We start from the raw sequence: 24133 nt of genomic DNA, 5'->3' as shown, positions 1-24133 counted from the left end.
TCGTCAGCATCGTCGTGTACAGCCTCCGGGATCGCGCTTTGGCCGTCGTATTTTGTTTATCATCGCGATTTGGAGTCACTACCTTCTTGTAAGTCGATAGTCCGGTTCGTTTTTTGGCTCGTTGCACGGTTGTAGACGATACACCACGCTTATTTTCGGCATCTCGGAGAGAGAGGTTTGGGTTTCGCTTGAAACTACCGGCAACTCTCTTTTTCGTTTCAACGGCTTCCGGTTTTCGATTTCCCCCCGATCCAGACTTCCTGGCTGTCGACAAACGTTCTCCAAACACTTTAATTAAATTTGTAACGATTGATTTGGCAACTTTTAGCGATTTTGCCAGCTTTTCGTGCGAGTAGCTCGGATTTTCACGATGCGCGAGCCCAATTTTTGATATGCTGCTCTTCTTCCTTGGACGGCATTTTGACAACTGAAGAGTGAATTCCAAAATCAAAATAAGAGCAACAGAGTATTGTATTGTATTTTCGATATTTACATTAAAAATGGAATTCATTTTTTGTTTTTATCATTTTCTTAATAAAATTCTCTTAAGCTCATATTTAAACCGAAAATTCACAATTAAATTGTGATTAAATATATTCAAATTCAAGATTTTGCTGCGGAATTTTTCAATCAACTCTTCTGGTTTTATCCGAAGTTTTCATTCGTATTCGTTTTCTGCTGTTTCGGAAATATTGAATTTAAATTACACTAGCTTACAGCATTTTGAAAAAAGTAAACTGAAGATCACTTTTAAAGTGAAACCGGGCGCTGAATTTGAAAATGACATCCAAACAAATCTCAGTAGAACAGTTTTTGAGCTATGATCCAAATATTAAATTTTGGAAAAAAAAGTACTTGTACTTATATTCAAATATCTCAGACTGGATAACATAAATTTAAATTTTTGCGTATGATCAACAGTATTGTTGATATTAGTAAAGTTGTGATAGGAAAAATAATAAAAAATGCATTTTTTCAGAGAAAATTTTATTTCATCGACAGTTTTGGTCTAGATGGTAACAATTAAAAAATCTTATTTTATATTGACCGTTAATATCAATTTTAAACAAAGATTTCAAGTGGTTATTGATAAAAATCGGTTGAAAATTGAAGAAGTTGAGGACATTTGACCGTTAACCGGGCAATTGTTATGAATGACTCACTGAAACTGCGAGCCTTGCCAACAAACATTTCTGTTCGAACTTCTGCTTGGCGCCAACTTTCTAGTACGCTTAGTCGTTCTTAGCATAATACATCATTTAACACATGTATTCTACGAAATTCAACACAACTTTTTCAGTAACTCAAAGCTACTAAACTTTTAAAATATGGTCTAAAGGTTTTTGTTATATAGAATGCCGAATTTCAGCGTTTCCTGACACAGACTTTTCGCGCGGTCCTTAGTGTGTCAACAGATTGGCTCCAAATTTTGAACATTATTCACTATCTTTGCTGAAAATTTCATATGATTCATTCCACGCGAGAAAAAGTACAGGTTTTTAAACATTTCAACATAACAAAGCGTTTAAAGCTTTTCTTACACTTTCAGGTCAAGTTGAATCGTTGCGCCCAGGTCATTTGGAAAAGTGCAGAAAAGAAGGGGCCTCAATTGGTTTCCTTAAGGTATACTAGAAGGAGTGTATTATTTTCTGGGGTGTTGATTTTTCTTTCGTGCCAAGTTTCAATGCAAGATAAATATTTATGCTTAAAGCTATGAGCCGTTTCAAATAATGAAATTGTTAAATAAATATTTTTGTTACCAAGTTGAGAATTCTAGTTTTTTTTTTTTTTACATGAGCAAATCCACTGCGAGCAATTTATTTAATCTATTTTGGAATAACCCAATTTAATATTTGTCTGATTACGTTGTACAGTCATCATTAATTGAGACGTCAGTTGTAGACGAATCGAGACATTATTTCAGTTTGGGATGGTGTTTCTTATGAAGTCCACTACCTTACTGGCCTTTATCTTCCAAATATCATCGGGCGTTAGGATTCGCTTACCTAGAACTTATTCTTGCATTTTGTAAGGGACAAAGCTGAAACTCCTTCGAAAAATCAGATATGAATTATAAGAATCCAGAAAGCCACACTATGTTTCTTATTGAGAATCACATCTTTTTTAACAATTTCTTTTATGAAACCAAAGAAACAATAATAGAGAAATAAACAGGTGGACATTCGCCTAATCGGATGGGGTTATTTTTTTAATTTCCTGCTATAGTTTTGGTGCAAATTTATAAATGCTTTCAAGGGAATTTTCCGTCTAATAAAATAGAAAAATACGATTTTCGATAAAGGGGTTCAGCGGAAATTTCCTTTGAAGAATAAATGACAAACATATACTCAATACAAAGTTATACAAGCACATTTTTGATGTTTTTCATCTACTTATTAATGGATTTGGAATAATTCTACCCTCCACCACTTTGATAAGCTTTATGTTGAAATTAGCTGGCACGCAACTACTTTTTGGACATTTCAGAAACAAGATTTTATATGGGTCAAGTTTATGTATTCTGTACTTGTTTATTCTCGACAATATCAATGATCATGAGAATTGAGCCAAAAGAGACATACTAGTTGAAATGAAAATTATACATTTTGGTTAAAAATCGGCTTTTTTCGCCTGTATCAGTACTTGTGGTTTGAAAAGGCCGATAAAAAATGAATGCTTAACGAAAATTAACTCTTCAACAACAGTAATAGTTTGTCTAATGATAGCACAAAATTACTCTAAAAATATTTGATGTATGTATATTAGACTAGTTCACTTTTCGGCTTCATTCGCAGATCATAGCCGGACTGATATGGGTTGTTTCTCATGCATTTTCACATATTTCTGCCAAATTTGAGATCAATTGAACTAATCTCTGTTCTGCGCAATGAGTTTTTGTGAAAAAAGTCCATTTTTCTTTAAAATTTTCTTATGAGAATTCGAGCAAGCCCCTGTTAATATAAAACGATAATTTTGAGATGCATGGTGGTTGATATTATTTGCATAATAATGGATCTGTTTTAGATAATCGTTCAAGCAAACCGAAAAATTTTCAAAAATTATAAAGATTCAACTTGTACAGAAATTTTACTTACAAGTTGAAGGTTTAAAATCTGCAGTAAATCCGAAAAAAATATTTTTCGCAAAATCTTTTCTTATTATTACAATTCATTTGATGTTTAAAAGGTAATTATCTCCTGAATAGGAGCAAAGCTATTCAAATATTCATGCATTTGTTTTCAAATCATATCAGTGTTCCTACTAAGTTAGGCATTGAGAGGACTTGCATACAACTTGATCAAAGCGCGCGCTTTTCTTAACTCCTGGCGCCTAGTCATGGGATACTTGATTAAATAAAATATCTTTGCTTGTGCACAAGTTGGTGTGGAGAAAACTTGAATGAAAAATATTGTATCAAATCAAATTTGTTGCAAATATTTGTAATTAACTTGACTGCTGGGGATTTTTTTTATTATCTGCCAATTTGCGCCGGAGGTCTTCAGATTTTCCCCAAAATTGAAAATTTGGTTCATTTTTGCGACTTAAAAACACATGTATTTTTTCAGATTTTTAACATTTTTATTTTTTGAGTTAGCTTCGGTTAGAGTTTCTTGTAAATTAAAAATAACCATTTTTCAAAGCTACATAACTCTGTTATTTTTCAACGGAAATTATAAAACAGCACATCAAAATGCATTGAAATTTTATCAGCTTTCCAAATAAAATAGTTTAAAAAAAATTAAATAATGACCTTCAACATGAAAAGTTGTAAATAAACTTTCAATAGCGTCTTAAAGTACCGTCTGCACCACCGAATATTTTGCAAAAAATACCATTGTATAGCTCAATTTATGATGCAAAGTGGGCCATCAACTTCTTGAAGAGTTATGAAAGAAATAATGACAATAAATCTTTTTTTTGCGACGAAAACAAACAATGGTCGAACAACTGCACTCACATATGAAGGTAGTGCGCACTTCTAACAACATGGAAACAAAAGAATTTACCACCGCAGGTAAAAAACACTACATTTTCGTGCTTTGTAGAGTGTTTGCAGCATAACTGACTTTAAATTTCAACCAAAATTCCTGATATCGTATTGTTAATGTGATATAACAAATAATGGGAATGTTGCTTTTACAACCTGGTCATATGCTATACAACTTATCAACTTTTCGATCAAAGATCATTGTGAAGCATAATCAATGCCAATAGTAGAAGGTTCAGTCCCTGTGTTTGGGATCACAAAAATGTGATTAAAAAACGAAATATAGACGTGCTTTGCATAGTTTTTATATCCTCCTTTATATCCTCCTCCTCTATATCCACCAAAATCCTTTCCCATTGATCAAAAACGTATGAGAAAGTGGCACAAATGTAGAAATAATCGAAGACCTCAGTATGGCCAGCCCAGGCTGTAAAAAGCATCATTTCCATTGTAGGTAATGTGACATTGAAAATATGATACTTTTACCGTTTTTCGTTTTCTCCATTCGCCCAGTTTTGAGGTTTACCATACTAGAACGAAATAATTCGTCGTCAGTATTTTGCTACCTCACTCGCTCACACGCGAATCTTCAGTGTTCCACCGTCCATTTTAAATCAAATCTGGATGCAAAACTGAGCGCTCAAAAATTCTAAAAATGACAACAAAAATCGCAAAACTGGTTGTGACCTGGTGCAAAACTGGGTATAAACGAATACGTTATTAGATTTTTGAACATAACATGAAGTCAGTTTAGCTGCAACACTCTACCGCCCCTACTTTCATATCAGTCCCATATGCAAAAACAAGCAAGCGAGAAAATCAGCTTTTTCTGTTTTGGAATATATTCTTAAATTGTGAACCACTCTCAGCATAAACGAAAATCGTTTCTAGGTTGTCATAATAAATCGTAAGACCTGAAATTTTCGGAATTGGGTTATGGTAAGGTCGAAAGCACCATTTTTATTCATTATGGGACTGTTAATCGACCATATTTGAAACCTTTTTCAATTCTACTCGCATAACAGTCCCATACAGAATATTTTTTTCTCATTAAGCTACTTTCTAAGACTTAAATTTGATCATTTTTGAACTTCTAAATGCAATTTCCTGAAAAAGAAACATACTTTTGGAAAAATATCGTAAATTCCACATTGTAAGTTGAATCTTTTTACGATTTTTGATTGCATCCGATAGTTTTTCGCTCAGGAAGTCAGACCTGCCTTCAAAACTAGTGTGCATCATTCGACATCAATATATATTATTTTATATTTTTTTAATTGATTCAAAGTAATAAATCAAAGACTATTTCGCCGAAAGAAGCATTGAAAAGTAACCAAATCCGTGATATTTTACATATGGGACTGTTATTCGGGTATATTTCATAAAGGACAGCCACAAACTGATTTTTTTTTTCGAAATTTCATGAACAAAACCTCTTTTTTAAGTGTTTTATTTTGAAGCCCTATGTTGACCTAAAATCTAAACGAAGCTAACTCAAAAAATAAAAATAATAGAAATCTGAAAAAATACATGTATTTTTAAGTCGTAAAAATGAACCAAATTTTCAATTTTGGGGAAAATCTGAAGACCCCCGGCGCAAACCCGTCAGATAATAAAAAAAAATCCCCTGCTATAAATCCAATTAGTACATTTATTACATTAAAAGAAAAGTAATAAAAAGGGCTAGCTTTGTAAAAAAGCTTTTGTGAAAAATATTATTTTATGATTTACTACAGATTTTTACTTTCAACTTGTAAGTAAAATTTCTGTACAAGTCTGTAATTTATGATTTTTTAAATTTTTTCGGTTTGTTTTGAACGATTATCTAAAACAGATCCATAAATATGCTAATAATATCAACCACCTTGCATCTCAAAATTATTGTTTTATATTAACAGGGACTTGCTAGAACACTCATAAGAAAATTTTAAAGAAAAATGGACTTTTTTCACAAAAACTCATTGCGCAGAACAGAAATTAGTTCAATTGATCTCAAATTTGCCAGAAATACTTGAAAATGCATGAGAAACAACCCATATCAGTCCGGCTTTGATCTGCGAAAAAAGCCGAAAAGTGAACTAGTCTAATGTATATGCTAGTACACCATTTAGTTAAAAAGTGTATTCGAACTTATTGAACACTCTGTACATGGCCATAGGAAGGGGGGGGGGGGGTGGGGGGGGGGTGGAGTTTGAGGGTTAAACCCCCATATGAAGGTCCCAAAATGCCAAGCAAAATGTTTTTCTCTAAACTAAAAATTTCAAATCACATTTGGATGAACGACTTAAATGATTCAAGAGTAACCATCTCACAGAACCTAAAAAAAATCAAATTTAATCCCGAATATCGGATTCCAATAAGATTAGAGTTCGCTTGCCAAATCGCCCAGATTTTGCTCGATTTTTTGCACTGTATTTTCAAAATCAACCAAGAATTTATATTGAGTCATTAAAACTATGTATTTTGCATCTAGTAAGTAAAGTAAGTAAAACTTATCAAAATTATTGTGAACGATTTTTTTCAAGCTTAAAATATGATTTAAAATTGACTGATTTATTTCGATAAACAACAATCAAGTGGTTTTTTTCATGATTTTCATTCAATAATTCGTATATTGGCGGATAATGGAGATATAAATATATCCCGCATATGCACGGCCCGGATACTTGAGGAAAAATATCTGGTAAGCTTAGGCTGGATTAACTCCGGATTTTGTGGTTCCAAATTTGCTTATAAATATAAGAATTCGATGTCTGAGATTAGAATTCGGATTCTGTATCCAGTTTATTGTTACTGAACTACAGTTTGGTTCATCATTGGGAAAAAAATCCTGAGTCGAATCTCGGATTTGCATTTCAAACTCTTATGTTCGAAACTCATCCTTTATGAATATAAAAAGACAATATTTATAATTTTAAATAATTTTAAAGATTTGAAACTTTTAATTTTAATTCTTATGCAGAATCGGATGTAAAGAAAGTTTTATAATGGTGATCCGGGATTGAGAAATCTGGAATGGTTCCATCATTCGCAATTTTCCTTCAGTTTCACAAGTTCAATTTTGAATATTAACTGAAGAAAGAATTCACATTTAAAGCCAACAATTCAGAATCCAAATATGAGATTTCTGGTTGACAATTTGGATCAAAATTTCTGTTTTTGGCTCATGATTAGGAAAGATTATTATCTGGAATTTAGTTTCAAAAATCGTTTTTAAATTTGGAATTTGAGATTCCGAACTAAGGTTTAAAAGGCAGTACTCAGATTCGTAATCAAAATTAAAAAATCAGATTCAACTCGAAGTTAAGTTTTACAATCAAGATTACAAAATTATAAAACTACAGGTAATCGCAGTTTCATAATTTTGATTCTGGATTCAAAATTAAAATTTTATATTCAATCTGATTCAGCTTGCAACACAAACTAGAAGAAGTCACAAATATAAAATAAAATTTTGATTGTTGAGAAATCTAGATTTTTTTTAAATTCTACTAAAAAAAATATTTTCTTGTTTTTTTAAACATTATTTTTATTGCAGACAAAGTTTAAAACTGAAAAACTTTAATTTTAATTGAGTTACAAAAGTGGAAAATAAATCTGATTTGAACCGCAAACTTAATCTCTTTCTTACTATTATTCCTAAATATTTGAAAATTGTTTACCAATGCCTCAAATATTCATGCTTGTGGTTAGAAAGAACTAGCTTACTACTCTCTTATTTAAGTAAATATCAAAAGTTTTTTTAAATTAAATTGTCTTATTTATATTTTAAAACTACATGAAAAAAAAAAATAATTTAAAAAAATACTTATTTTCGAAAGTTATTAATCAAATTAATAATCCAAACCTGAATAGTTTTGTATGCATTGTTCAAGCAAAAATGTTATAAGGAAAAAAATACCCTCACCCATGAGCCGTTTCTTCCAACGGCTCTGACTCTGTATATAAAGTTCAAATTTTGTTATACTTTTTGTATTTGTATCTGTTTTCAAGTATGTACACTTCAAAGTTCTGGATAAAAAAAATCCATAATTTAAATGTCAAAGAAACAGTAAAAACCAAAAACTTCAACTTTTTTCTTTAAAATATTTTTTAATGTTAAATTAATATATTTTGGTAGTTTTTTGTGCACAAGTCAACACACTTTGCCGTCTGTAGAGTTGCTAAATTTCATTATATTGTTCTCGATCTTTATTGATCTTAGTTAATCTTAATCGGGAATCTTATCAAGGCAATGGCCAATTCAATCCACTGTGATTTAATCTTCACTTTTTCTTATCTTATCCAATATAATCTTTTCTAATCTTACCTAGTTTTATCGAATCTTAGTCTAATCTAATCAAATTTAAATCCTATTCATTCTACCTTACTAAGTTTTATGTTAACCGATCTAATTTAATCCATTTTGTCAGTTGTTAAGGATTAGAAGTTTGAAAGACTTCCTTCAAATTAGAACGTTCCCTCCCATTGCCATGGCCATTAGTTTAAATTTGTATTTTCCCCACTTATTATTCCGGCTCATCCATATACAAAAAGGAACCTACATTAATCCACTTGTAAAATGAAGAGCGAAAATCCATTTTCCACCTGATTTTCCACCATCCAAAGCTATGTGGGTAGGAATTCGTATGTTTATTTTTCCGTTGTTGCTCTCTGTCAAGAATGTTTTTTTTGTGCCGTTTTGCGACGAGGCGATGGAATTGAAAAATTGCCCGATAGAAGTTCGCAATCAATTTCGTGCAAGCTCCATCACAAAAATGGCACTTGATCTTTATTTAAATTCTGATGTAGGCAGACTAGGATTATACAAACTAACAATACATGTATGTGGATAGTAACACATAAAAAATTAGGAATGAAGTAGCAAGAAAACTAAGCGTGATGTAATAGTTTGTTTATTTTCGTTGACAAGGAAAAAAAATGTCTCTTTCCTATCATCGTTGTTTTACGAATGGGAATTTTCGCACGGTGGGAAGACGGATTAATTTGCTGTGGTAATTGAAACTATGAGGGAATATCAATGTTCTTAAATTCACTATCCGTATTCGTCAAGCGGATGGGGGGGAGATGTGATGGGTTAGTTGTAGCGATTTCACCTACCAATACATTTAAGGGTGATGGCACAGAATTATTGATTTGGAAGTCAATTTCCTTAAGTTTCATAAGAAAAATATCTAAAATCGGGCACAGAATCCAGAATCACAATTCAGATTCAGAATTTTGGTTTCATATCAGCATTTGGGATACATTTTTCAACGGAATTCTAGTTTTAAAATATGAGTTTTCATGAAAAATTTTAAATTCAACCATTTTGTTTCTGTCTAGTAACTGTTTTCTTAAAAACGTATAAGTAAATTTGTTTTTTTTTATTATTATTTTTCAATTGCAGGTCGCTGGCAAGCGCGACAAGGAACAGGAACGCGAAGCCCAGCACTGGATCGAAACGCTGCTGGGGGAGAAGTTTGCGGCTGGCATTCCGTACGAGGACTGCCTTCGCGACGGAATCATCCTGTGCCGGCTGATGAACCGCCTGTCGCCGGGAATCGTCCCCAAAATCAACCTACACGGGGGCGACTACAAGATGATGGACAACATCAGCCAGTGAGTATCGGTTTGGTTTGGTTTTTCCCAAAGCGATTGCCTACATTACGGCGTTTTCCCTTCGGCTCACGTGAGTTTGGAAGCGAGTTCTCTCCGGAATGCTGCGCTCCCAGCACTTTGCATCATGCCTGACACTGTTTGATTGCGCGCGAATCCGTTGCTAGCCGCGGTGCCGGCGTGTTGCTTCGCTCAACTATCGTTATTTTTTGTATCCACGTTGTGTGCTGGTTGCTAGGGCAGCAACGTTGTCATATCGTCGTCGTTCGTGTCTGCTTGGCGTTGCGCTTCTTCACCCAGGAAGGTGCTTGCTTGGGGTGCTGTGCTGCATAGGCAAACTAGTTCGTTCGCTGCTCCGTTTTGCTGCAGCAACGCGGACTACTGCGATTCGTATCCCTAACCCTACCCAACACGGAAGGCCGTAAGAGAAATGTGCTATAAGTTTTTGCTGATTAGACTAGGGGAGCAGGAATCGGTAGAGGTTCGGTCCGGTTTTCCAATAGGAACTTTGCTTCGAGCGTCCCCTTGATCATCATGCTACTCTGTTACTATATCACGGCCATTCTTGTTGATCAGGTGGATTTCGACGACGGCCCATCACCGACATTGGGTCTCTCACAGTTGGATCACTGACAAAACTCACAGCCCACTGTACTGGTGTACTGTGGTGGAACTGTGCGGTTCGTTCGAGCAAGAAAGAAAGTCCTTCTCAGTACGACATCGATCCCTGGCACGCCGTGATGATTCGCGTGTTACGGATACTTTCGGGAGCGAACGAATTTCGCTGCAAGGGAATCCGGTCCCGTGTTTTTAATTCGCGCGCAATTTCCGAAAACCGACCGTTTGCACCGGGAAAGGAAGAGGCACGCATGGGATCCTAGTGAAAAGTTTAGTAAAAGTACTACCACGGCGCGTGAGTCTTTCGGGTACCCGATTGTCGTCACCGAGAGGGCCCCACTGAGATTCAGACGCTACCTTGTCTGTGGTCGTCGTTTTATGTTCTTAGTTTTGAGGAAAGAACTTTCTGCCACTCTGGTTCGCCCTCATGTGGTTGGTGATGGTAGCTCGTTGCTAGGTTGCCCAATCCTTAGAGCTAGAGCGCGCGCCTACTATATCGGGGATAGTCAGTAAAATTTTGACATTTGTTCAGGGCAGCAGCCCTGAACTGGAGGCAAAACCATCCTCGGAAACCGACGTAATCTTACCGACGACGACGCTTAAGACAGGAGGACTGTGACGACAGGAAAAGCAAAGCCGGCTGGCTGCCTTCCGCCAAGCTTTGGTTTCCTGTTACTATGCAATCAATCACCGTCAACGCCGGTGATAATGGACGCTCATCATGATTTTGGTGTGTGTCCATGGAGTCCCGTAGTCGTCGTCGCTTTTGTTGATTGCACTCGATTATGAGACTTCGATTGACGATAATCATCGACGTCGTTGGCACCATCACTACTATCAGCGAGCGACCATCAACAAGCTCATCAGTTGAATGATCCAAGCCAAGCTGCTATCGGAGATATGATAGGGGTCCTCTCTATACTACTGCAATTGATTGTCTGTCATCATCATCACCATTAAACTACAGGCGTGTTCCTGTGTTCCGTTTCCTCTCCGTATTCGTCTGTCTGACTGTCTGTCCTGTAGACAACTTTCATGGAGTGAACCTGTCGAAACCTTCAATCCTGGCATCGGTACAGATCGGGTTTTGTTCCCTGCGGTTTTCCTAGCAGGCGGGCGTTTGCCTGTCATTAGCGTGTTCACGCTTTATCATCAAAGAAGAACGATGATGGTAAAAGGGGTAAAATGCCTCTTATATCTTTGTATCTTGCATGTTCACAGCCTAACAAAAATGAAATCGATTTTTAAATGAATTCGGCGTTACAGACATTTTGAACATTTTAATTCGAAATTCAAGGCCAACTTTAATTCTGCTGAGAAAATTTATGAGTTTAGGATCTATGTACATCTTCTTACGATGAGCAAATATAGCTAGATATTGTCCATACATGAGTCTCATAGAAGGAGTTTAAGCTTGTCGATTTCTATAGAAAGTAGCTGAGTTGATGTTGTTTATGTATTTTATGTATTTTTTTCAACATTTGATTTTATACAACTCCTAAACCCAAGGAAGAAAATGGGGCTCAAAAGTTTCCTCGCACTGATAGGTCTTCCTAAAATGTTGCTTTGTTGTTTGGTTCGTGGACGTTCGTCGGCGGCACGCGACGACGTTAACCCACCACAAAAGCTGCGTCCCTGCGAAAAACTTTTACAAGTACACTAAGAATTGTTCGGAATTTATTTTTATGGGGTTTCTTAACGTTAAAACTAACGGAGTGTGTGGTGTGGTGCCTGCAGCCGCCAGCTTTCTAGAACCCGGCCGGGGCAACTGAGTTCTGAGTAAAATGTTTGGTGACTGCCGACTGGTACTCTACGTACACCCTGCCTGATAGCAAAATCCCAGTCGGTTGGTTTGGTTCGAGTATGAGTCGTTCGTTGTTGGTTCTCAATCCTCGTGACATCGTCGGTACGATTTCGGCCGAACCTGGCAATCTACCCGGGAGGGACCTGGCTTTGAAAATCTTTCTGGCCGCCGATGGGGGGCTCATTTTGTTTTTGGTGCACCGTTTTCGGTACGAACTCATCCGGGCTGCAGCAACCCAAAGAGGTGACATTTGTTTACCGTGGCGTGTCAACAGAAAAACTGATCCGATGTTACTTTTCGTTTTTGCGGAGCAAAGAATGGTACTAAAATGCTTTTTGTCAACCTCAAGTCGATTTGCCTGTGTAAAACAAATTATGTTTTGGCTTATTCTCAACGAAATTTCCTGGCTAAATTTGTATTGTTTGCAACGCGCTCTTTTTTGTCATCTTAGAAACCTTCAACCGTTTTAATTTTGACTTTTCCGTTCCAAGCAATGTTTTCCGTAAAAAAATATTATTAAGTCCAGAACCTCCATTCATTTTTTACAATAAACATGCAGAGTAGAGGATCTTTTTTGGACCGCTTTAAGAAGTGGCGATGCTATTTCTTGAAAAAAGTACCTATGTATATGCTACAAATTTTTACCGTCTACCGTTAGTGGATAACTCATTACGACGATCAAAGCCTTTTCTTTCGGAACATATCGTCGCGTCATTTTGCAGCACAACAAGATTTGAACTTAAAAATTATATTTTTGATCGGTCGGTATTTCGGACCACCATGTTTCTATTTTGGACCACATTTGAACAATAAAAGATTTTTTTTTTGAATTTTGCTATAGTTTCGACAGGAATTGTTTTATTCGTAGAATTTAGTTAACCTTTTTATTTTCAATCTCGTAGTCAAGTTTTGTTCACGTTAAATCTTTCGTTTACTATTCTTATTCAACTTTTCCTCAGCCACTTTCTACATTGTTTGTTGGTTATTTAGTACTACATAAAACCATCGGTAATTACACGCAAAATAATCTGCACGTAGCGGCCACGTGAAAAAATACTAAGTTTTTATCCAATTTATTTTCACGTAGATGCTACGGAAGAAATATGTGAACGCGTCCCTATAAAAATCGGTGCATCAACTAAAATTAGCTCGTTGTTTTTGTTTTTCTGTTTTATTTTGATTAAAAAAATAACAAAAAAAATCTTTGGAAGTTTTATCAAAACTTTATTTTGCGCAACCCAAAACAGAACTATACACAAGAAATCTGCTACCAATAGCAAATAGTAATAGAAAATAAGTGAATAGTAAATAGTTATCTTGCCCGGATAAGTCGAGAGTTCGTGTTCTTCTCTCTGGAAGACACTCGGATTTACTTGATCCGTCAGGATGTGCGGAAAACTAACACCAACCTACTGCAAAAAGATGTTCCAATTTCGTTGGTTAGAAATTTCAATTTCACTGACCAATTTAACGATAAATCTATTCGGACACGAATATTGTGACAACTCACCTTCCAAATAATCCTAAGGCAACTGATTGAAGTCGCGGCTTTCGGTGTAATCCTAGCGAAAACCTAACACAATTTTCCCAAACATTTTTTCCCAGAACGAACAAAGTTAGCTGAATGGCCTTTCCTTATAATAATTTGAGAAAAAAAAAACTCAAAATCGATTTAAAGCCTCCACTTAGACTTTACACGAAATCCATGAGGCATTTATGTGTACCTAGTTACTACCACGGCGCACTTGAAACACTGTGGTTACTACAAGACTCACGTACAGGGCTGGTAGCGGTTTGACAATGAAAAAGTAGTGACTTTAGTGACCAAAATTTGAAAAAAAGTGACCAAATAGTGACTTTGAGGACCGAAAAAAGTGACCAAATTGTGACTATGTAGAACGAAAAAAGTAACTTTGAAGTACAAAAAATGTACAAATTCGGCCAAACACATTTAGTTTTGGTGATAAAGAGTTTATTACTAGTAAGATCAAACATTGATAGATAACTGACTATGGAAAAATGGCATTACAAGTATTTTTGACATCACAGCAGAAAGTGCAAAAAAAACTTGATTCTATTTAAAGCTCATCAATTCATATAAAACTTTTATTTTTAAATAATATGTTTTTGATTTGAGTTTTTGTAAAAAAAAGTGCAGAAACTTCCCTAAAGATTTTTAATTATTTTCAAAAGTCATTTCAACAACAAAAGCTGATAGAAATATTGCATACTCGCTCATTTTTTTAACCATAAATGACTGTTTTTGAACCATTTTTTGGTTTTTTCGATAGAACTGCCATTATTGTTATTATTTAACCATAGTGTTCGGTTGAATTTCAAGCATTTTCTAAGTTCCGGTCTTGAACTTAGAAAATGGTTAAATTTCAAACGTAATCTGTTTGAAAAAAAAAGTTGCCGCACAGTTTGCTTGATTGTTTTCTACGGTTGTAGGTCGATCTTAACTGAGTTTTTTTTATTATACAACTCCCGGAGGAGTATTTGATCATACAATGGGTAAGTATCTACCAAAATGGACAATAGTGATTTGGATTTTAAATTATGTGTTGAACATCCTCCAAATCCCCCACGCCAATAACCTTCAAATTTTTTTTTCTCAAACAGAAAGGGGAACAGTTCCTCTAAATTGGCAAGTTTATCCGATCTTAAAAGCTGCTAGTAGAAGCACAGCACTGGAGAAATAGCAAAAACGGGCTCAGCATCGGATGCAGTCACCGGGGATGTAGCACCAATGGATCATCCGGAAGTGGCCGACTCAAAATATTAATTGTACCCCTTTAGTAAACATATTTTCCATTAAAAGCTTTTTTGAAATAACACGCATTGTATTGTGTCATTATATGCATTCATGAAAGTCGTTTTCCTTTGCTTTTTTTTAATGTTTAAGCGAATAAAATAAAGAAACTCTCGAATTTCTGCTCATTTCACCTTTTCGACCATGTTTAAAAAATAACCATTATCCAAGTTCTCCCCCAAATCTCATTTTATGAGTTTTCACTGAAAACTCATTAAACGACTTGATCCACAAAACTTCGATTATGGTTATTTTTCAAGCATTAATGATTCAATATGGCCGAGCGTGTACATATTTAGTTTCGGTGAACCCAAATTAGTTGAAATTACCGTTTAAATTCATTGCACCTAAGAAAAATGTAAATTTTGTGGCCTTGTGTAAATTTTGAAAACCCTTTTTTAAGTATTTAGAAGAGAAAAAAACACGAAATAAAATTGAGTATGAAATTGTTTTTTTTTTAAGAATATTTCATATCAACGTAACATTTGTTATGACATAAAAGATTTTTTTTATAAAAAAAATGATTCGTTTCAATCTCAATCTTAGTTACACTTTTTAATAAAAACCCATTCTAAAGACGAGATTTTTGTATACCAAGTTTTGAGTTCCAATACAAAAGGTTGATTGAACTAAAAATTAAAATCTACAATCAAAGTTAGTTTCAATTCATGAACGTCAAATAATGTCGTAGATCGAAATGTCACAAGCCAAGGGTGTTTCATGCCGAAATTCCGCAGGAGGCGAAAAAATTTCTGACTGACTGATGAAGTAATTTACCGTTAATACCGTCAATATTAACACGCACAATTCAAATTACTCTTTCATTGGTTTATTTTCGGTGAAAAAAGTGACTTTTGGTGATAAAAGTGACCATTTTTCGGAAAATAGTGACTTTAGTGACCAAATGATGAAAAAAGTGACTTTTTAGTGACTGACCCGAAAAAAGTGACCAAGTCACTAAAAAGTGACTCGCTACCAACCCTGCACGTAGAATCTATATGAAGCAATTAAATTGTAGTTTAGGTGAAATATCCCGTAAAAAAAAAATCTAAATTATTTTGCGTGTATGTCGTTAAAATTACGCTGTAAATCAAAATTTGGTGATAAGTAGAAGGTAATGCTGTGTTTTTTGAAAAAAAAAAATGACTTTCTTTGATTTTACCCAAAAAATCTGTGATGGTATTCTGTGATGTTATTTCCTTTAATTTCATAGAAATTTCATGACAAATTGGATCTTTTTTACATTTAAGTTGGGTAAAATCAATTAAAATTACCAATCTTATAATACTTTTTAAAATCAAAGTAAAAATCTAAATTTGATATTGGCCAAAAAAATTATGATTTCGGAAATCCATTCAAAATTAAAAAATTCTGTGAAATTTGTGATTTTTTCCAAGCTCTGTGTTTTGTTACACAGATTTGCTCAAAATTATGTGAAATTACAGATTTTTCTGTGACCTTGACGAAAATCTCGACGAAACTTGTTGTGATGTGTAAAATCCTGGTCAGTTTTCTGTGGTCAGTTGGCTTATCTTCATGATCAAAAAACGCATCACAAATCACTTTCAGTCGACTCAATGATAACTTCATCACTAACGACACTAATTCTTGAGTTCCAATACTTAATAGGATTTGGTTTGGTTTTAGTATTGTAGCGTACCTACATAGATGCGAGTAACTTAAATCCGTTTCATCTTGGTAGCCCTCTAAAATCTAGATTTTTTATTGCTAAAAAATTCACAGAAGTTTACTTTTGTGGTTACCAAAAACCTTTGTTTTACAGAAACCCTTAACGTTACTTATATAATCCCTTAAGTAATTCAACAAGACAAAATTCATTAATATCAGTTCTGTGGTTGGCAAGTTATAGGTTTAAAAGTTTTTGGTTCCCACATTTCTAAGCAGTATAACTTTTTTTTTTAAAGTCTACATCGAGCCAATGTTTTAAAACTGATTTTGGCAATTTGCTTATTTTGACAGATTTTTTCTAATACCTCTTATTTTGATGATATGACGTTCGGAATTTCTTATCAGTTTAGTTTTGGCGTATGGAAAACAAAAACTGAACTTGAACTAATTTATTATCCAACATTCAATTAAGGATTGAGACGTTTAGTAAATATTCTATTTCTAGATGCATAAGTATATAACGCAATGAAATTGGAAAAAGTTTTAGAAAAATCAAAAGGAAATTTGATTTGATTTCTTTGATCACTGAAGGACGTTTAACAACTTTGTTGAAAACAGCAACACATTTTGACGTATGTCCAAAAAATAACTTAAACTCTATTTGTTTAATTCCTTAAAAATTTTCGAGAAATTCCCATATTTAAGCGAACGTGGAAAACCAAAAAAAACGACTTCTGTACTTTTAGTTTTCACATACGCAAAATTACTTGCGTTTTTGGATAACTTTAAAAATTGATTTAAAACCTAAAATTTTAGTACAGCCCCCTTCCCCCCTTTTGTTTTCGGAAAGACGCTCGAAAATTGTTTACGAACAGATTTTTCATTTTTTTCATTTATTACATAAAATAAACCATTGATATAATTATTAGCAACATTTCTCATCATTTTTGATAATTTTTCGTTATTTTTTTCTAATTTTTATTATGTTTTAGACAAATGTAGAACATGTACTTGTACTCTGAACATTTGCTATGTTTAGAATAAGGTTGCCATATTGCCCGGTTTTATCCGGGTTTGCTCGTATATTTATTGCAAAATTTCGGAACAGTCCGGTTGCCAGATTTTATTGGAAAAAGCCCGGTTTAATTAACTTTATTTGGCCAACCAAACAAAAACAAAACGATTGGTTTTGTAATTTATTATTATTTATTCTTCAAAAAAAAAAAATATATAAAAAATAATCATGAAATGTTTTTTGGTAGCTTTAAATACGTTTTAAAATCCGTCGATAAATTTGGATAAAAGCATTTTTTTTTTGAATAATTTTTCTTGAGTAATGTCTGGGTTTTGATAAAATTTTCCCGCATATTGCCTGGTTTTGACTAACAATTTCCCGCATGTTGTCTGAATTTTTGGTCGTCAATTCTGAAATCCAATGCCCAGATTTTTCCAACTTTTTATATAAAATTTCCCGGATTTGTGATTTTGTTTGTAAAAAAATTCTGGCAATCTTAATTCAGAATGTTCGTTATTTTTATCATATTTGTTATTTTTCTCATTTTACATCTTTTTTTAGATTTTTTCGTAATTTCTAGCCTTTTATTTATATCTGTTTTTGAGTTTTATAATTTTTTTAATTGTTTTGAAAAGTTAAAACTTGAATCACACTTCGCTGTATGCTTGAAACTTAAAAACATCGGCATACAGCGCCCACCCAACCAGACACAATCAGTTCTTCGATTCTTAGCATACAATAGTTATTTAAAAGTTATGCAAAAAGTTGCAAAAAGTGGATTTTTACAGCATGAGCCGTAAATTTATCCAACGAGGATTTTCGAAATGGTAAATTACGTCGAGTGCTGATAAAATCGTGTTTTACAATGAGTTGCATACAAAATTTTTTGCAAATTCGCAAAATTCAACAAACAACCGCATGTGGACGACCATGCCGATGTCCTGAAAATTTCTGATCAAGTAGGTCGTGAATTGGTTTTTTAAGGAAAAAAAATATCGAAAAAAACGCGTTTCGATACTGTTTTCCGAAATTTCGAAAAGTAGCTTCCAAATGGAAATTGGTTTCAAATTAATTCTGATTTTTTTTTTGTTTGAAACCTCAAGATATATTTTGGTGAACACATTTCAGAAATTTATTACAGTTTTTTGGAAAGCTTGAAAGACATTGATGTGTTTTTCTCAAGTAACACTGTACTTGAAGAGGCATTTCCACATATTTTGACAAAAGTTGACTCAAGATAATTTTGAAGCTAGAGAATAGCGCCTGTTTAAGAAGCGCTAAGATTTAGAAAGAATCATCCAAAAAAGATGCGTTCATTTGAAAAAGAAATATTGAAAATGAAAGTTTAATGTGGTTTAATCGTTTAATCATTCAACCTTGAGAGCAGAATAATATTTTGTTCTGGCATCCCTGACGTCGCTGCATCTGAACAGACCTAACGGCCACGCTACGAACTGTCAAACCAGAAAACGGTTAGAAGTGAAAATTTGCGACGAACCAAGAAAGACAAGTGACGCTCTGCGTATATTTTATAAATTAACGATAGTTTTAGTTGTTAAAGTTGTTTGTGCCATTCGTGAGTACCTTTTTAAATTGTTGTGAACCTTTGACTAAATCTAACTTTTTGTAATATTTAGCGCACATCGGTAAAAACCCGATCTAAGGCTGATACCACGCACAGTCGAGCATTCCTTTCAAAAGGGCCGATATAGGTTAGATTTTCTTTTATTGGTATCAGAATTATTTGTAATAATGCGCATTTTCTCGAACTCTAGGCCAGAAATCTATGCTCTCGATTATAACTTGGCATCAAAACACGGAAACTCCTCTTGTACTAAAGGAGACAAATGTAAGAAACAAAAAATCCTATGTAAAACTATTTGCCCTAATAAACTCATTGTTTTTTAGCTTTGAGCTGCTCCTGCTCCTGCTCCAACTAGAGCTGCTGCGAGAACCTTTAGTGAATTATATTCCAACATCCTCAAAGATTTTCGAAAACCCTAAAGATTTCGAGATGGTCAATTCGGAAGAGGAAATTGATTGCCAAGATGGATTCGACTGTGGTGGATGCAACAGACCTAATTCGGTGGAACGGAGAATGGTGTCGTGCGATAATTGTTTAGGCTGGTGGCATCTGAGTTGTGCGAATCAATCTCCCGGCGTAAAGGATCGCCCATGGAGATGCACTAAATGCACATCACCTTCTGCAGACCCGTCAGAGTCCGTAAACACCGCCGATTTCAGCACACCCATTGTGCGATCAAAGGCTCCTCACTCCAGTTCAACGAGAATAGGAAGGGCTGAAGTTGAGAACGGAGCTAGGAAGAAATGTGCGGAATCCAACAAAGATTCGTCCGTGAGAAGTGCCGGCAAGTCTGTGAGATCTACTACATCCAGCGCCCGCATCCGGACCGAACTTGAGTTGGCCAGATTGGTAGCAGAAAAAGAAATTAAAAGTCGTCGGATGAGAGAGGAAATGCGTTTCCTGGAAGAGGAGAGAGCCTTGCGAGAAAAGGAACGGGCTATCCGGTTAGAGGAGCTTGCTTCTGAGGAATCCTTCTTAAAGAAGAAGCACCAGCTGGAAGAGAAATTAGTCGAAGAGTCGGGATCGGAAAATGTTTCCGAATCAGCGCCAAGTGGAAGTCAAAAGGCTGAGGAATGGTTGCGCAATCAGCTGGAGGAAAATAATAACGATCTGGAAGAGGTGTTTCCTCGGATAGTCGAACCGGGTAATCCGAATTCAGTTCATTCCGAACCTAGAAGTCACTCGGCACGAATCCGTGTGCCAATTATGAACCTGATTCCTGAAGTACCACCTCCAAAGCAACCCATGAATCCTTTCCCACAACCGGTAGCGTTTGCCAACCTGAATATTGGTCCGTCTGCAGAACAAGTGTTGGCTCGACAAGTCTGGCCCAGAAAACTACCTGTGTTTGCCGGAGAGCCTGAGGAGTGGCCAATATTTTTCCATAGTTACGAAACGTCCAATGCTGCCTGCGGTTTCTCAGACGTTGAGAATCTTGTCCGTCTTAGAGAAAGCCTGCGAGGGGCGGCTCGAGAAGCAGTGAGAACAAAATTGACATTTCCTGACAGCGTGCCGAAGATAATGGAAACACTGAAACGTTTTTATGGACGGCCCGAAATTCTTGTAAGGAACATGCTGGCTAAAGTGCGCAAACTCGAATCGCCAAAATCTGAGCGTCTAGATAGCCTTATTAAGTTTGCCACAGCTGTACAGCACCTTTGTGACCAGCTAGAGGCTGCAGGTCTACGAGCTCATTTATCGAATCCCGATTTGCTCAGCGAATTGGTTGAGAAGCTCCCTGCTCATCATCAGCTTGCTTGGGTGAGATATAAACGCTCCTTCCCCGAGCCTACGCTGAAGGAATTTGGCCAGTATATGGAGGAATTGGCCGAGGACGCCTGTGAAGTTACTACGCTTGTACCGCCGAAACCTGAGGCAGCGAAGTATGCAAAACCGTCGCAGAAGAAAGAGGGACATTTCCATGCTCACATTAACAGTAATGCAAACCAGGAAGAATATAGACAACGTAAGCCATGTCCAATCTGTGGTGGCATAGATCACCGGGTTCGGAACTGCTCGAAGTTCCAAGAACTAAATCTCGATTCAAGAAAGCGTGCAGTACGCCAGTGGAATTTGTGCGAAATGTGCCTGAATGAGCACGGTAATTGGAAGTGTAAATCAAGAATCCGATGTAACATCGAAGGCTGTAGAGTTCAGCACCATCCGTTGCTCCATGTTCCGGCGCAAGCCAAAAAGGGAGAAGCAACAGTCGTTAAATCTGTTTGTAATTCCCACAACGAATTCAGAAAAGCTTTTTTCTTTCGAATAGTTCCACTTACCCTGCACAACGGAAATCGCACTGTCGATACTTTTGGATTCTACGATGAAGGGTCATCACTGACCATGATGGAATCGTCATTAGCACGCCGCCTAGGAATAGAGGGAAAGAGGCATCCGCTGGAATTGCAGTGGACTTCCGGTGTAACCCGGAACGAAGATTCATCCAAGCTCATTAAATGCATGATCTCGAAGTTAGGAGATCCGAAACAACATTCTTTTACCGCACACACGGTTTCGAAACTTGAGCTACCGAAGCAAACCCTCTGCTACGACGAATTAGCTAATCGTTATGAACATCTGAAAGATATCCCAATCAGTTCAATTAACGATGCTCAGCCTGAAGTGCTTATTGGGTTAGATAACATTGACATTTTAACCCCAATCGAAAGTCGGCAAGGTCAACCTGGCGAACCTGTTGCCGTGAGATCACTGCTCGGATGGGCCATCTATGGGCCTAACGAGGCAGGAGAAAGAAATGACAAGAACTCGGTCCGAGTTAACTTCCATCACTGCGACGCAGATCAAGAGCTTAACGACCTCATCCGACAACATTTCGTTCTGGAGGAACCCCAGAACCCGTTTGCGCCGATTCTTGAATCTGCCGAAGACAAGCGAAGTAAAACGATCCTAGAGGAAACCACGGTGTTCCGTGACGGTGCATACGAAACTGGATTGCTGTGGAAAGCAGATGTAGTGTGCTTCCCAGATAACCGGTACATGGCTGAGAGGCGTCTGAAATGTCTAGAGAGCAAGCTGTCAAAAGACCCCGAACTACAGGCTAACGTACACCAACAAATACGAGACTATTTGACAAAAGGGTATGCCCATAAGGCAACCGAAGAAGAGTTGGCAGAAACTAGTGCTGAGCGCGTCTGGTACCTCCCCCTGAATGTGGTGTCGCACCCGAAGAAACCGAACAAAAGACGGCTGGTGTGGGACGCGGCTGCCTCAGTGGGTGGAGTTTCCCTCAACAATCAACTATTAAAAGGTCCGGATTTACTGGTCCCCCTGCATTCAGTGATATGCAAGTTCCGAGAGTGGCGCATCGGATTTGGTGGCGACGTAAAGGAAATGTTCCACCAAATCCGAATAAGAGCAGCAGACAAAAACTACCAACGATTCCTGTTTCGATTCGACGCAACACAACCGCCCGACGTTTATATTATGGACGTCGCGACGTTCGGAGCGACGTGCTCGCCCTGTTCGGCGATCTACGTGTTGCACAAAATAGCGGACGAGTGTCGGGAGGATTTCCCGAAAGCTACGACAGCTATCAAGGAGAAAACGTACATGGACGATTATTTCGATAGTGCCCCCACTTCCGAGGAAGCAGCTGATCGAGCGATTCAGGTGAAAGGAGCCCTTGCTCGGGCCGGATTCACCATGAGAAATTGGGTTAGCAACGATGAATCGGTGCTACAAGCAGTCGGAGAGAATTCGGAACAGAAATCGCTCTCACTTATCAGTGACATAGGAGGCGATAACATCGAGAGGGTCCTTGGACTGGAGTGGAACCCACGGCAGGATTGTTTCCAATTTCCTACCAGCCTACGTGGTGAGCTGGCGCCGTATGTTTGCGGCGAACGACGACCGACTAAGAGAATGGCTCTTCGATGTATTATGAGTCTTTTCGACCCATTGGGTCTTCTGTCCCCGTATACAATCCACGGGAAGATGCTGTTCCAAGATCTTTGGAGATGCGGCATACAATGGGATGACGACATTCCGGATGAAGCTTTCGAGAAATGGGTCCGATGGACAAAGCTTCTCCAAGAAATCAACAACCTTCAGATCCCCAGGTGCTACTGTGGTGGAGATCATGCTGGAGGGTACGAAACATTGCAGCTACATGTGTTCACCGATGCCAGTGAACTGGGCTACGGATGCGCGGCGTATTTCCGTGTCATCGAGGATGGAAAAGTGAAATGCTGCTTGGTGATGGCGAAGGCTAAGGTGGCCTCCCTCAAGGTGCAATCGATTCCCAGAAGAGAGCTTCAAGCCGCTGTGTTGGGTGCTAGGATGTTGATAAACGTTTGTTCTAGCCACACGGTGGAAATCAAGGAGAAATTTCTTTGGACGGATTCTACCACCGTCTTGTCCTGGATTAGATCTGACCACCGAAGATTCAAGCAATATGTAGCCGTTCGCATCGGAGAAATTCTGACCTTAACAGATTCGGATCAGTGGCGCTGGGTGCCTTCGAAAGAGAACATCGCTGACTGTTTGACCAAGTGGAATAAAGATACGGATCCAAAACCGGATGGTCGTTGGTTTAATGGCCCATCATTCCTGTACGAACCTGCTGATAGATGGCCACAACAGAAATCACCGAATGAAAGCACCAACGAAGAGTTGAGAACCCACTACCTTTTCCACCACATTGATATTCCCATTCAGCTAATTGACATTGCTAGAATCTCTAAATGGACCATATTGGTACGCATACTGGCTACGGTTATGCGATTTATTTCGAATTGTCGTCGACGAAAGAAAGCATTGCCCATCGAGACGGTACCTTCCGTAGAGAATGTGAAGCGATACGTAATGCGAACCATCCCGAATATCGAAACACCGTTGAAGCAATCCGAATACCAATCAGCCGAGAACATCCTTTGGCGATTGGCTCAAAGTGAGCACTACCCTGATGAGGTGAAGGTGCTGATATCAAATCGTGAAAGAGCCCTAGAGGATTTAATCAAGATTGAGAAAACTAGTTGCCTGTATCAACTCTCCCCGTTTGCTGACGAATTTGGTGTTATTAGAGTGGAAGGAAGAACCGTGAATGCGCAGTACGCGTCCTTCGA

General features: G+C 36.9%; 1 protein-coding gene across 1 annotated transcript in view; it reads left to right on the top strand.

Moving 5' to 3' along the window:
- The window catches only part of LOC129761044 (muscle-specific protein 20-like), a 132559-nt gene that overhangs the window by 94263 nt on the left and 14163 nt on the right, over positions 1–24133 (top strand). Inside the window, exon 2 of the mRNA XM_055758748.1 lies at positions 9378–9589. Coding sequence (XP_055614723.1) covers positions 9378–9589 — 212 coding nt within the window. The remainder of the gene's footprint in view (positions 1–9377; positions 9590–24133) is intronic.

This window comes from Uranotaenia lowii, chromosome 1 (assembly GCF_029784155.1).
Source record: "Uranotaenia lowii strain MFRU-FL chromosome 1, ASM2978415v1, whole genome shotgun sequence".
In the NCBI taxonomy this organism is placed as follows: Eukaryota; Metazoa; Arthropoda; class Insecta; order Diptera; family Culicidae; genus Uranotaenia; species Uranotaenia lowii.
The sequence above is the reverse complement of the archived record's forward strand: the minus strand, read 5'-3'. Positions and strand labels throughout refer to the sequence as shown.